The following is a 15,919-nucleotide window of genomic DNA, read 5'->3' as shown; positions in this document are numbered from 1 at the left end:
AGAACTAGTAGGGAACAATTTAATGATACCAGGAAAATAATACAAGAACAAAATAAGATGTACAAAAAAGAAATATAAAAAGATACAAATTTTGGAGTAAAATAATCCAATGGCTGAAGAAGTCAATAAGAGCTTCACCATGACTTGAACAAGCAGAAGAGTCAGTGAGCTTGAAGACAGATCAATTGAAATGATCCAATAAGAGAAGTGCGAAAAAAAAAAAGAATGAAAAGGAATGAAAAATACCTACAGGACTTATGGGACACTTAAGAGAAACAATGTGCATATCACTGGAGTCAGAGAAGAGGGGTAGAAAGCTTATTTAAAGAAATGCTGTCAAACCTGTGAGAGATTTGGACACCCAAGTTTATGAAAACAAAAGGCACTCCAAAAGTACGGAGAGGAAAAAAAAAAAACTGTCAGCCAAGTACTTTACCCAGCAAAGTTGTCCTTCAGAAGTGAAGGTGAGATACACTTTCCCTAACAAAAGCTGAGAGAGCTCATCACCACCAGACTTATAAGTATAGCTGAAATGAGTTCTTTGAGCTGAAATGAAAGGATGCTAATTAGTAACATGAAAACAAAACACACCACACATTGGTTAAAATAAGTACATGGTCGGATTCAGAACGCTCTAATACTATAATACGGGATGTGTTAACCATTTAACTCCAGTATAAAGGTTAAAGGGCAAAAGTATTAAAAACAGCTATAGTCACAATAGTTTATTAAAGTATACACAATATAAAATATGTAAATTGTGACACCAAAAACAAAAGAGGGGAGTAAAAGTGTGGAGTTTTTTTAAGTGCAATCAAGGTTAATTATTCAGCATTAAGTAGACTGTTACAGCTATAAAATATTTTATGTAAGCCTCATGGTAGCCATAAAACAAAAATCTTACAGTGGAGTCACAAAAGATGGAAGGGAATCAAAACATACCGCTATGGAAAATCATCAGTTCACAAAGCAAGGTAGCAAGAGAGGAAGAAAGGAACAAAGAACTGATGAAATAGATGAAACAATAAGATCGCATTAGAAATCCCTATCAATAATAAAATGTAAATGGATTGAATTCTCAAATAAAAGCTAGAGTAGCTGGATGGATTCTTTAAAAAGACCCAATTACATGCTGCCTACAAGAGACTCATTTGAGCTTTTAAGAATGCACAAAGGCTGAAAGTGAAGGGATGGGAATAGATACTCATGCAAGTAAAAACCAAAAGAGAGCAGGGGTAGCTATCAGAAAACATACACTTTAAGCCAAAATGGTAATAAGACAAAGAAGGTCATTATATAATGACAAATGGATACATTTGTCAAGAAGATACAACTATATACATGCACCTGACCTTGGGGCACCTAAATATATTAAGAAAATGCTAACAGATCTAAAAGGAGAAGCAGAGAGCAATACAATAATAGCAGGGGACTTTTAGCCCACTTGTCTAGCCCACTTTCAACAATGGCTAGATCATCCAGACAGAAAATCAACAAAAGCATTGAACCTGAACCATACTTTATTTCAAATGGCTAGACAAATACTTAAAATTTAATGGTATTTTTAGACTTCATATATACAAATAGACTTCAGAGAAACAAATATGTTACAACAGCAGTAGAACACATTCTTTTCAAATGCACACAGAATATTCTCTAAGATAGGTTGTATAATAGGTCACAAAAAAGTCTTAGTAAATTCTAGAAAACTGAAATCATACCAAATATCTTTTCCAACCACAGTGGTATGAAACTAGAAAACAATAACAGGAAGAAAGCTGAGAATTCACAAATATGTGGAAATTACACAACATACTCCTGAACGAACAATGGGTCCAAGAAGAAATCAAGAAGGGAAACAGAGTAGGCCCCTCCATATCTGTGGGGAATATGTTCTAAAACTTCTAGTAGGTGCCTGAAACTGCTGGTAGTACCAAACCCTATATATACTATCTTTTTCCTATGCATACATGTACCTTATGGCTTCTCTTTGGCCCATCTGAATTGCTGGCATCACAATGCTGGTACTTTGGCGCCATTATCACGTAGAAGAACACAAGCCCTGCAATACCTCGAGAGTGAATCTGATGGCTAAGACAGCTACCCAGAGCCACATAGGTGAGTAGCATGTACAGTGCGGGCCATGCCAGAAAAAGGGTTAATTCACATTCTGGGAGGGATGGAGCAGGACGGCGTGAGATTTCATCATTTTACTCAGAATGGCATGCAATTTAAAACTTATGAATTGTTTATTTCTAAATTTTCCACTCAGTGTTTTTGGACCACAGTTGACCATGGGTAACTGAACCAAGAAATTGTGAATAAGGAGAGGGGGGACTACTGTAAAAAAAACAACTTTATTCTAACAAAAATGGAAATACAGCCATACCAAAACTTACGGGATGTAGCAAAAGCAGTTTTAAGAGAGGTTTATAGCAATAAATGTCTACACTGAGGGAAAAAAGACATCTCAAGCAACCTAACTTAATACCTCAAGGAACTAGAAAAAGAAAAACTAAGTCCAAAGTTGGCAGAAGGAAGAAAATAATTATCAGAGTGTAAATATGAAATGGAGAACAGAAAATCTATAGAAAAGGTCAATAAAATTAAGAGCTGGCATTTTAAAGATAAGAAGTTGACAAACCTTTAGTTAATCTGAGACAAATGAGGAGACTCAAATAAATAACATAAATGAAAGAAGAAACATTATAACTGATACCACAGAAATACAAAGAGACTCTTATGAACAATCATTTGCCAACAAATGTGAAAACCTAATTACTAGTACCTAATTAGAAGAAATAAATTCTCAGAAACATACAACCTACCAAGACTGAATCATGAAGAAATACAAAATCTGAACAGCCCAATAATGAGGAGGGAGATTGAGTCAGCAATCAAAAACTGACCAATAAGAATAGCTTAGGACCAGATGGTTTTGCTGGTGAGTTGTAACAAATATTTAAAAAAGAATTACTGCCAATTCTTTTCAACTCTTTCCCCAAAAAACAGAAGAGGAGGGAATACTCCCCAATTCATTTTACACGGCCAGCATTACCCTCATACCAAAGCCAGACAAGGAGCCTACAATGAAAGGAAACTACAGAGCAATGTCCCTGATGAATACTGATGTAAAAATGCTCAACAAATTACTAGCAAACCAAATCCAACAGAATATCCAAAGGATCATATACCATGATCAAGTGGGATTTATCCCTGGGATGGAAGGATGGTTCAACATATGCAAATCAATCAAAATGATGCAGCTCACTAATAGAATGAAGGATAAAATCATATCATCATCTCAGCAGATATAGAATAAACATTTGACAAAATACAGCATACTTTCATGATAAAAACTGCCAAAAAATTGGGAATAGAAGGAACATATCTCTGCATAATAAAGGCTCACAGCTAACATTGTACTTAACTGAAATATTGAAAGCTTGTTTTCTAAGATCAGAAACAGGTGGCGGGTGTCTACTTTCACCCCTCCAATTCAAAGTAGCACTGGAAGTCCTAGCTAGGACAATCGGTCAAGAAAAAAAAAAAGGTATCTAAATCAGAAAGGAAGAAGTAAAATTGTCTTTGTTTGCAGATGATATGATTATATTTAACAAATCCTAATGACTCAATCAAAAGTTAGAACTAATCAACAAATTGAGTAGTTGTAGGATACAAAAATCAACAAAGAAATCAGTTGTGTGTCTATACAATAGCAATAAAATATGTGAAAAAGAAATGAAACAATCATATTCATAATAGCATACAAACAATGAAATAGGAATAAATATAACCGAGGTGAAATATCTGTGCACTTAAAACTACAAGACTTTGATGAAAAAAACCTGAAGACATAAAGAAATGGAAAGATATCACATGTTCGTGGATAAGAAGAGTTAATATTGTTAAAATGCCCATACTATCTGAAGCTATCTATAGATTCAATGTAACCCCCATCAAAATATTAAGGGTGTTTTACCAGGGGCTGGGGTATGGGGGAAATGGGGAGATGTTGGTCAAACAGAGTAAACTTCAAGTTATAAGATGAATAAATTATGGGGAAATAATGAACATGGTAATTATAGCTAATAATGATGTATTATATCCTTGAAAGATGCAAAGAGAGATCCTAAGTGTCCTCACTACAAAAAAGGAGTGATTATGTGACATGATGGAGGTGTTAGCGAACTCTATGGTGGTAACTGTTTTATAATGCATAATAATGCATAAGTGTATCAAATCAACAGCTGTCCACCTTAAATTTGCACAATGTTATATGTCAATCACGTCTCAATAAAACTGGAAAAAATAAATAAAAGGGAAAAAGAGTCAAATAATAGTGAAGCAGATGACAGAGGCATAGGTGCAATAAAGGCAGACATATGACAGAGTGCCCAAATAGACTTCAGGTGAAACCTCACAGATTCAATATCCTGTGTTAGGGTCAAGCATAGGAGAAAAAGTAAAAGAAATGAAATATAGGTTGATCTCCAGAATTTCATCATTTATTACTAAAAAGAAATGTGTTTCCTTTGGATGTTAAAAATGGAACCAACTGGATTTTAATTCAGTTGTTAAGTCTCTAAAATATCTAAGAACATGATATCCATGTTGCCTTTGATCCTTAACTTTCTTAGTAGCCCAGGTTGCTTGAGTTGTCTTTCTGTCTGTGAATGTCTCCCTTTTCAAGAGGTGCCTTTGTGGAGCACTTAGAGGAGCCATTGGCGCCTCCACCCGCAGCCTCTTCTCAGGGAACAGGGTCGCACAAAGCCGAGGAGAAGCCTGTCGTAAGGAAGAAGGGGAAGAGAACAGGCCCTCCTGTCTTCAGAAAAGGTGAAAATTCCCCTGCAGATTAGATCAGGGGAGTTCTCCAGCTGTAAGTGACATAGAAGCTACCCCAGCACCTCTCCAACCCAGGTTTTGAGGAAGTACTTAACATTACAAGAGCAGAGCCTTCTGAAGGGTGTGGCAAATGTTGGTCTTTAACTGCAAGTCTCTGCTTTGGGATGCCGTAATGGAGGCAATCTGGCTTCCTCGCCCAGGTGTCTGGGGAACTAAGACAGGTAGTGTTCTAATAGCCTTGAGGCTGGGTCCGCTAAGTACTCCCAGAGCCTTGAATGGGCTCGCACTTGCAGAATCTCGCTAAGGTACAGGACCTATTTTGGCTCCCTGCCGGCTTTGTCTGTTTCCAGTATATTTAGGAGCAAGAGCTTCCTGCTAGGGGGACTCAAGGGCCACGCAGAGACAGGTGAGAGAGGGGACAGGTGGCATGCAGCATGGCACATGGACACATTCAGCTTGCAGCGTGCATGGATCACCTGCCCCTGAATAAAGGCATGTCAGACATCCCAATGGCTCCGTGAATATTCTTCCGTCTGCCTGAATCCTGTGAACTTGTACAGCCTTGAAAGGTTGCAACACAGATGCTAACCCAGACTGGCTCAAACGTAGATAGGGGCCGCTTGTCTGCACCTGAGTCAGGTGTGGGCTTGTGGTTTCCATCTGGAATGCCATTTGCTTGTGCAGTGAGAGACCAGGATATGAGAGAACAGGGGTTAGAGGAGGTGTCCACCCCATTGAGGGCAGACTCTTTGGACATGTATTAATAAACCTGTCCCTCGGATTAGCTAGTCCAGATTTTGGTGCCATTTTTCCTTCTATAAGTAATGGAGTGTGTATCCCTGAGGTATGTGTGGTACAGAGAAAATTAGTTCAGATGTCAACTCTTTTTTTTTCCTTTCCAGTGTGGCTGGATGCTTGTCTGGGTGCTCAGTCACATGGTCTTCAGAGTTTTTAAACCTGATTTTCCAGTGCCTCATCTCAGGGGAGTTGGATAAATTTATGCTAATTATTGATTCAGGGCCCATTGGTGTTGAGCTTTCTGAGAAATGTTATTAAGAATTAAAACATGTACACACCACTCAGATGGAGGCAAACACTAAGCCAAATGAGCCTCTCGCGGTCACCTTTTCTTTAGGCTTAGGAGAGAAAGCAAGCCAAATAACAGCTTTGGAAATACTAACCCCATTCCCCACGGTGTCATATGAGGCCACAACTCTTGAAGGCGAAGGTCAACAGTGAGTGCCAACTAGGTACTGGCTCATGGATCCAGCAGGACAGGTTTGCCATCGCCAAAACTTCTTCATGTTGTTAAAAACGGGCTTCCCGACCTTTCATGCCTGGGCGTTCTCAGGAGCTCAGACGTCTGTGCAGCAGGCTCAAGGGCTCTCAAGTGCAAGTCCCTGGCAGACGTGGAAAGACCAAGAATTGCTGAATTTCCAAGGTGATGGCGGGCAGGGCCTCATTCGATGGGACTGTGAAATCATTCGAACTCAGAGCTGGCTGAAGCAGTGTCACCTTCAGTTTGCCACCTCCTTCTTGCCCCACTTCCCTGCCCCACAGCCGGTGGCTGATAAGGGGCACAGGTACTCCCTTAGACTCAGCCTTGCCCACAGGCTTGATGAAATGTAATATGCTAATTAGGAGCTTGCCAGAATCGAGCAACTCTCCTCCCTGGGGTAAGCCTTGTTTTTAGTTGTTTAAAAATACCCCCTGAGACAGAAATTTTAGGACACCAGCTGACCCAGAAATCAGTTCAAAGGTTATTTTGTTCCTTTACTCCACAGAACTCAGGCATTCCCGCATTAGTCTCAGTTGCTGGCTCAGTTAATTCTTTTTACATGTCTGAGCAGATTTGGACCTCCCAGAATGTTTTGGGGGAGAAGCTGACTTAAAGAAATTGTTCCCTGCTCTGTGAGGGAAGGAATATAACCAGCATAGATCTTTCCGAGAAAGCTGCACAGAGATTTTGATGCAGTTGACTTGAGAATATTAGTAGTCACAATTTCATCTCCCCTCCCCTCCGAGAGAATGGGTTGGTGTTCTCATACAACCTAACTCACCCTGTTAGAGCCAAGTTGTACTTAACGTGTTGGAGGTGCAGTCGGCTTCTGACTTACACAAAGAATCAAAAGGTCATGGGGGTGGAGACACAGCTCCTTTTCGGCAACAAGTCATTCAAAATGTCTTGTTAGACTTTGGCATAGAAAGAATCTTTGTCTTAAAGCTGAGAATAACTCACTGCCATCATTTATTGATTTATTGTGTGCTCACTTTGTGTTCATCCGAGTAATAACCCCCTAAGCTAGGTACTGTGGTTGTTTCCATTTTGCAATAAACAGAGATGGGGAGAAAAAGGAAGGCAAGCAGATCGTAGAGCTCAGCCATCTGTCTGCAGTCTGGGTCTTAAGCATCAAGCATTTGGCCTGTTGGTGGTGTGCTGGTCTCTGTTAATTTAGGATTTTGAATCGATTAGAGCTGCTCATTTCCACAGGAACCCAGGATTCAGTCTACACTTTCTACTTAAAGTGAGGCCTTGGACCAGCAGTGCAGTAGCCCCTGGAAGCTTGTCAGTCCCCTACAAGACCCGTACTCATTCCTGTTTCATATGGAAGAAGCACTGCTACTTGCTACAAGAGAGGAATCCATCCCTCACCCTCTCCCTTGCTTCTCTACCCCTTTGTCTAATCTTGTCCAGTAATTTTAAAATCTTTAAAAGTAACAGTTACACAAAAAATCACCATGTCTCGAAATATATCATCAAGGAGTACTCAGAGCTGTAGGACCCGTAGCATGACAAGGATTTCCAAGCATCTTTGAATTGCTTTTGACAAATTAAAGGAAAATGTAAAATTCTAAAATATTTTGAGTTTTAGAGTTCACAGTTACATAGAATTGATACACACAGGCCCAGCTGAGACCCAGGTCTGAGTGGCCTCAGAGACTCAGCTCATGCGCCTTGCACTTTGGGCTGCATTCCCCGGGCAGGTGCAGCACCACACGGAGCCACCCTGAGGCATAAGCCTTATTGCTGTGAAGGAAAGGCGAGAACCAAACTGTCAACAACCCCAGTTCCTGCCAAACCCTATTTCCCTGCCTGCCAGCCAGGATTCTAAAAATGCATCTGGGAATCTTGACTTCTGGCTTTTACTGAATATGAAATTCTACAGTGTATCTATAGGCTTGATAAGCTGGCCAGCTTAGGGACAACTCCGATATATTTTGTCTTAAAAAATTCAGAATCCATATCTAGAAGAGGTTATAATGAGGCCCTTAAAAGTATTGAAAGGAACTGCCCCTCCCCTTCCACCTCTGGCCCCACAATGCATAGGTCTCCATTCTGAAGCTCGCGTGCAGGTGGTCCACAGTGCCACACATTATTACAGGATTAGGAGCAAAACCTTTGCCGGGGGCTTCAGGGGACCCCTAGGCTTTGTCACTGGCCGCAAACCCTGGTGGGCTTGGGCGAGCATCACTTTCCGGCCTCAGAACGGCAACATCAAATATGATGAATGGAAATGGAGGGATGTTAAATGCTGCCTGTCACTTCTGCCTCCATTTTATTATGTGCGACCCAGTATTTCAAAAGTGAAATTGCTCAGTTTTGGCAGAACAGCATTAAATTGTACCATTGTTAGTGGTAATGAGTCTTTGTACTTCGACGTCAGATATTGGCTTGAATCCTGGTGTCAGGACCAGGTCCTCAGTCCAAGCCTTCACTTTAAAAAAAAACAATTCAGGTTTAATATATTTTTAACATTTACTTTTGTCACATACAGCATCTATAATGTGTGCAGTTTAAAGGACACCCACAGACCTAAGTGCTGCAGAGGCGCCGTGTTTTAGTTGCAAGGTGGGGCAGGGGGCTCTGAAGGCCGTTCAAGGCTTTCCTGAGGGAGCGCCTGGCCGTTTCCAAGGGTGAAATGTGCCTTCTCTCCGGAGTCACAGTTTTCTGGTGACCTTATTAGCTTCAGAGTAGTAAATGGCTGATGTATTTACCTCTGATGGCAAAACAGACCGTGAAAATGTACTTACACTTTTATTTTTTCTTACTACACCTCGTCAGCCCCTTGCGTGAATTCTTTTAATAAAGGCAGCTGAACAGACAGCGCAAGCCCCTTTTCCCACTGGTGACTACAGGCATGCCTGGCTTGTGCCCAGCCGGCCTCACCTTCCGGTGCCCTCCCAGGAGACAGGCAACAAACACTTAATCTTTGTGAGCCCTCGGAGGAGCTCAAGGGAGTAGCTTGACTCCTTGCTGAAGGGAAAGGTCGGACCCCACAGGCGGGCAGTTCAGTCACACGTTCCTGATGCTGTCAAAAATTTCAGAACACTCACAGTTCAAAATATTTTATTTAAAGTTATACAAAATACAGTCATGTACAAAAATGTACATAACATTTTTCATTCATTTTAATTGTGAAAAAGGACAACTCTAATTTCAAATGCTTTCTTCTTATGTGTCATGTAAACATTGTTCTGGCTCCATTTACTAAAATTGTATTCACTCTTGGAGATTTTCATGCCTGAAGAGGTGCTTTTGGATGGGGAATTAGATCTGCCAAAACGATTTCTCGAGCCATGCATGTGACCCGGATTGGCCGGACTCCAGGCAAAATGAGATTCTTTAGAGACATCTCTAGAGCAGTTTCATAGCAATGTGAGCTGTGGATGTACAGAGTTCATTTTATATACATGTCTGTGTAAATCTGTAAGTGATCTCAGCCTGTCTACTACGTACACCTATTACAGAGGATCATGGTGGAAGAATGCGCAATGCCCACAGGAGCGCAATCTCCCATCGGGAAAATGATCAAAGACACGGTAGCAACATATACAGCATGGGAGTTGGCCATGTTGGCCACCCTGTCTTTGGACAAAATATATTCTTCAGTATATTCTGAGGGTCAAGTGGGGAAAAAAATAAGAGGGGAATAACAAGAATGGAAGACACACATTCTGGGGTTTGTGAAACACATGGGCTTCTGAGGAAACGCTGCTTCAACACTGTAGTACAGCTCCACCCCTCCTTGTTGATTTACCCAAGTGGATACTGAACAAGAACACGAAGGCCGTGCCCGGCTTGGCGCGGAACCGCCACTGCCCCACTGTGGGCAGAAATCCAGGACGCAGTGTGTCATGGAGAACCCTCATGGAAGCAAAGCAGAATTTAGGCTACAGTCAGATTTTCACAAAGCAGTTCATAGTTTATGGCATTCAATTATTAAAGTGAAAGGTGTTACCCTTAGAGAAATGGCATCTTCATTATCAGATTAAGAAGCACTAAAAAACAACTAAGCAACAAACTTTAAAATTTGACTGGGCTCAATTCTGTCTGCTGAGAATCAGGCAACCCCAGAAAGAACCAAATTCATTGGCACCCTGGCCAGCCCTTGATTCTCATAATAAACCTAAATACTCACCTTACTAGGAATTCCAAGCTCAACCACAGGAGCAATGCTCAGCCCTCAGGCGCCCTGAGCTTGCTGGCCTCCGGACAGCTTAGTGCCACATTTAGGACCCAAACACAGCCCTGATGCATTTGTCCTGGGCTAGAAGTGCCGTTGCTGGGAGCAAACAAACGCTGCAACAGATTCTCTCGTCACCATGCAATGTTGCATCAGGGTGAAACAAAGCAAAAATTATACCAATGTTACAGATAGAGACACCACTGTTCCATGCCTTGGCAATACTAATCCTGGCTGCAAACTGGTAACCAAAGGAAAGAACTCTAATTTGACCTGGCCTTTCATGGAAATTTTCCCTGAATGGGAGATCACAGGCTGGGCCGGCTTTCTAACAGCTCGGGACAAACTTCGGTTGTCTCAAAAACTTCCAAGCAGACCCTTCACATTAAACCTTGTGCACTCATGATTGAAAAGTGAAATCTGAACCAAATGATTCAAAGATGAAATGCAGTAATGATACCATACTTCATATAAACATCTATTTCAATGTTTATTCCACACTAAGCGCAATAAAAGCAAATGCTTGTGAAAAGTATAAGCCTCTTCTATATCTAATTCTTACAACCACACAATCAAGTTTATTCATGCTTTACCTTTACTTATTGTTATGAAATAACCCTTGACATTTATTTTGTCGGCATGTGGTAATAAACACAGACGCATTCCCAAGAGAGCAAAGAAAAAAAACCCCACAGTCCAGAGTGTTCAGTGTGAAGCCAATTAAGTTAGACGCTGCCTCCAGGGCCTTGAGACCCTGGGCTGCAGAAATGGTTGCTGTGGAAACAAATTCGTCTCAGCATTTCTGGCAGTCAGAACCTACTAACGGGTCTTCAGATAGGACCTACTCATGTAAACAGGGCTTCCCTTCACCCGGATCTGGGTGCCAAACTATGAAGTATATAGAGTATTAGAAATTCCAAAGGAAAACATAACATTCCATACACAGTTTATTTTACCATAACTTGGTGTTTTCTTTTATTCAATCATATAAATTTGAATGTGGTTTCCTGAATAAACCTTTTACTTAATTTACCTTTGGCAGAAACAATAGATTTCAAAACATTTAGAAGCTTCTCATTTATATAGCTTTTCCTCTTTTAAAATTCTGTAGCATGTTAGCATTTTCAAAGCAATACTCTTAAACAGATGTACATTTTAAAGTTAACTGGTAATGATTTATATTACAGCTTATTTAAGAGAATAATTACAAGGAACAGACTAGACATGTATTTCTCTTAAAAAATACAATTTTTGGTCATATGAATGATTAATGTTCAGATTTCAAAAATAGAAAACGTCCTAAAGTGCATCATTTTATTTTTAATATAAGTCCTTGAAATTATAGCCATCTGCAATGTAAACAGTAGAGCAGAGAATACCAAACTATATTTTCATATACATTTAAATTTGTAGGATTAGGTACCATCTTTAAGTGTGTAGATTAAACCAGGGCACTTCTAACACACTGGTCATGCTTCTATATAAACAGTTTTAGGAGCAAACTTAAAGGCGTTCTTTTTCACCGACTCCCAACTTAATTTGCGACTGACAGAGCTGCCCCCTCACTTCAGCAATGGAAACGCTGCTATAAATACAATCTGACCAGTTTCTCAAGAACCCATTTTGAAACTAACAACTGGCCAGTAGAATTTTGTTTTTTTTCCTCTTCTTTTTAAAACACAAACACACACACATACGCACACACACAGGTACAACACAGAGGTGGGTACCCTGATCAACCTGCAACATTGTCTTCGACAGGCAGAGCTGCCAAAAAGCCTTCTCCTGGCAACCAGTGGCTGGTGTGCAGACACCCTAGTTGACCTCACAAAGCGCAAAGGTGAACCTGGGATGGACAGGCAGAGCCAAAACCCACTTTCCCCAGTCCAGACATTAAAAGTCAAAAACTAACACAACAGATCACAAAGTGACGTCAGCACACTGAAGAGATGATTTGGGGTCTTAAATTCCCTGGTCCCTCCAAAATGTCTAATATAGACAGCGTTGTGATGTAGTCTCTGAAAAAATTATAATCATAATTGGCTACACACCATTATTTGTTCTCTTCCTACATGACTTTGAAAATAGTGTGATTTAGATTCTGCCTTGGGCTGAGCTCCAAGGGCTACATTTATCCCTCAGTGAGGGGATTTTAGTGCAGGTTTACTTAAAAAAAAAAAAAAATTAAACTCTGGTAAGTCTTCAGATGGCTGAGAACACAGGTTCTCTGTCCCCCCAGCCCTCTCCCCACTACGCTTCAGCTAAGAGTTCAGCAAGGGCCTTTACCTTTGGCTAGTGCCAAAACAAAACCGAGCCCAAACAGGTTGCCATAGCATGTTGGCCTCCCTTAGTGTCTGATGTTAAAATCTGAGACTGATAAACGGGAAAGAATTCTCTAGGCTGTTCACCCTGTTACCTGATATAAAAATCAGCATTAATGTAGCTCCTGCTATAGTCCCTCTGTCCTCCGCACGTGATCCAGTTGTACAGGGATCACAATTCTTTGTCCGCTGAGGAAGTCTTGAAGAAACACACTGTCACATAGACGTTTGCACTGCCATTCCAGGCAGACACAGCTTCCATCTACCTGAGAGCTGACGGGGAAACAATTCACACAACTGGGGGAAGGCGCAGCTCTTTGGAAAGGTCACAGGAATGGGCGAGGCAGCAAATAGGGCTCTGATGCACGTTCCCGCTTCACGGGGTCCAAAGGGTACAGCCACCTGCACAGCAAGTTTGCTCTAGGAAGTCCCGGGCTGGTTTTCATCCCAGTGAGACTGAGAATGGTCTCCTCCTTCTCAGTTATCCCCGGAAGAACAGTGTATAATCTCTGCAGATAAGTGTCCCAATGTAGTGACTCATCACTGCTAGTGTTAGTAAAGCTGCCACTACAGTGTCTGCATGGGCACGTGAGCACAGGAATCTTGACTTTCCCTTATAAACTTCCTAAATCAGGACAAGTTGCCGTCTTCAATCTAGAGCTGATTCCAAAGGCCTGTAGGCAGAAGGGCGCCAGCCTTTGCAGGTCCAGCTCTAAGGCTGCCTTCCAGTTTCTGCAGAGCTGCTCCTCCCCAGGGGAGCACATTCGCCGCGCATCGCCGGCCCCCTTCACTTGAGCTGGGGCTGCCCCTCACATGGACTTGGAATCAGTGTGTCTCTTGCTGATGAGCACCTCCAAGAGCCTTAGTTTTGCCTTGATGTGCTTATATTCATTGTACTCTCCAGCCATAGTAGTGCGGTCTTCCTTCTGGACATTTCTAGTGGAAACAAAGGGAAAGGGGACTGAGGATCATCGGCTGTCTCCTAGAGGATACTGTTCAGCAGGTGAATTATCAGCATGTGGAAACATTGCAGCTTATCAACCTGTAGAATCAGTGTGGCCAAAATGTCACTTGGTATCAAGACTGGAGCTGGGTTTAGACATTGAAGCATTGAAGGACAGCTTCTCCCCAAAGGCACTATGTGACCGAGTTTTTATAGTTAATCTGGCATCTTGTAGAATGATATGAAGGACTAAGAAATGTAGGAACTTCTCTCTAAAGCAGAAATTCACATTAAGAGCCTCCATACACTGAAATCATTTACACTTAATGTTTTCTCACTTTTATATATATTATCAAATGAACCTTTAAATTTCTAATCAGCAATTGGTACACCATAATTTACAGGTTTTTAAAAACAGATAGTTAACACTTCTAATTATTGTAAAATTAGTCTTGGAATTCAACAATTGAATCATATAATAAATACTAGTAAGCCTTTACAGTTTACTGAGTAATTTTATATGCATTCTTTTTATAAGCACAAGCATTAATGGAGTGCTTATTGTAAGTAAGGCACTATGCTAAGTGGATCTGTCTCTACAATGTAATGTAACCATGAGGATGACGTCAGTGCGGGTCCCGTCGCCCACATTCCATACAGGCTGAAAGCGGGTCGGAAGGCAGCCCCACTGCAAAGCTGCTGCCCGCCATGAGGCGGCGCTGTCCTGCTTCTCGGTTCACTTTGAAACGCACATGTAAACATTCAGATACAGGACTTCCTTTCCTTCTTATCAAATAATTAATATGGGAAAGGCAATAGCATGGTTTTATTTTATTTTGTTAAATAAACTAAAATAAATAAACTTATTTATTCCTGCCCTGCCTTGTTCAAGGAAATGATTCTAGGTTGTGTTTTGGCACAGGTCAGTGAAGGGAACATGGTGGGAGAGGGGCTGGGGGTGGGGTATCGGGGGGCACCCCGGCCGCGCCCCTCTTAGGGCTTCACTCTCCTCAAATACAAATGACGAAGGCAGATAGATTTTATGACGTCTGAAGTTAAACTTTGGTGATTATTAATCCCCATCAATTATACTTTCTGAATACTTGTTAAGTTTATGGAATGATGTATAGTTACTCATGTACAGGTCTGTACATAATGTGAATATAATTATATGAAAAGAAAAAAGATAAACAGATGAACCAAAAATATGCCTAGAAAGAAGACTGAGTCAAAACAGTCTTAGTTTGTCTTTGGGTAGTAGTATTATTTTGGGTATGATTTCTTTTATTTGCCTACCTGTATTTTCTAGGTATCTTATAACACATGAAGAAAGAAGAGCAAATATTTAAGTCTGAAATTTATAAATCTTGAGAAAGTCATTACCGGACAAATTTATATCAGAGATCCTAAAAATAAGTGAATACATTAATTGAAATAAACTGGAAAACAACACATTCTAAATGCCAGAGTTAATTTTTATGCTCCTTTTATTTCCTAACACTTTTGAGAAGTATGAAAGGGGACTTAATGAGAAACTATATTTACACTGCTTAGATAATTTGGATCAAAATAAAATCAATTGAAAATGATAAAACTTAACTCCAGAGTAAGAAACGCAAATCTGTTCCCTGCTCTGTCCTTGTGTCCTGCTGTGGCTTGAGCCAGACATTCTGCGTGCAGTCACTTGAGAACACAGAAGACAATTTCTTAGCATAATGTTATATAAGGACTCCATTGTGCCTTAAAACTCACCAGAGAAAAGTACCCTATTAATCAGGTGGATTTATTGCTTCCTGTATATTTTTTGTTCACAGGGAACATCTATCATCTTCATTTTTAAAAATATGCTTTAAAACCAGCAAGATTTAGTCCTCTTTTCCTTATTTATTCTTCTAGTTTCTTAAGGCAAAATACTAAAACAAACCAGTGCTGTTGGCTGGAAACTTAGCTTCAAGCTGCTCATTTTAGATGAGAATTTGATGTGACGGGTTAGGTTTATAAATGTTAGCTCAATCGGCATCTGCCTCGGACACTACCCAAGAAGCATTTCTTTCTAAAGGACCACACAAACCGTACCATGTCACGGCCACCTCAAAGGGGCCCTGGGCACAAACGCCAGGACTTGGTTGCAGGAGGATGCAGAGTGATCCCGCCTGGGAGGCATCACACAGGTCTGACAGGCAAGAGGAAGCACGTGTGTGCAGAGGGGGAGAAGGAAGGAAAACACATGCATTACCTTCCATTTTGTCTAAAGAAATTGTCTTCAAAATCACGAAGTTTCTTTCTAATCCTTTTCTTTTCTTCTCTCATTTCCTGAAGGTGTTCCAAGAGTTCTGGTCTAAGAG

General features: G+C 40.8%; 1 protein-coding gene across 2 annotated transcripts in view; it reads right to left on the bottom strand.

The window, feature by feature from the left end:
* Positions 1-11,117: 11,117 nt before the first annotated feature.
* FAM13A (family with sequence similarity 13 member A) overlaps positions 11,118-15,919 on the bottom strand; it is a 266,776-nt gene continuing 261,974 nt past the window's right edge. Inside the window, exons 23-24 of one of the 2 annotated variants that reach the window (XM_054591743.1) lie at positions 15,811-15,912; positions 11,118-13,567 (exon numbers count right to left, since the gene is read on the bottom strand). In XM_054591743.1, coding sequence (XP_054447718.1) covers positions 13,441-13,567; positions 15,811-15,912 — 229 coding nt within the window. In that variant the 3' untranslated portion in view covers positions 11,118-13,440. The remainder of the gene's footprint in view (positions 13,568-15,810; positions 15,913-15,919) is intronic. The other variant, XM_054591744.1, reaches the window with a different exon arrangement.

The sequence above is a fragment of the Pteronotus mesoamericanus genome, unplaced genomic scaffold (assembly GCF_021234165.1).
Source record: "Pteronotus mesoamericanus isolate MK-2021 breed Mesoamerican mustached bat unplaced genomic scaffold, CSHL_Meso_final scaffold_232, whole genome shotgun sequence".
Classification (NCBI taxonomy): Eukaryota; Metazoa; Chordata; class Mammalia; order Chiroptera; family Mormoopidae; genus Pteronotus; species Pteronotus mesoamericanus.
The sequence above is the reverse complement of the archived record's forward strand: the minus strand, read 5'-3'. Positions and strand labels throughout refer to the sequence as shown.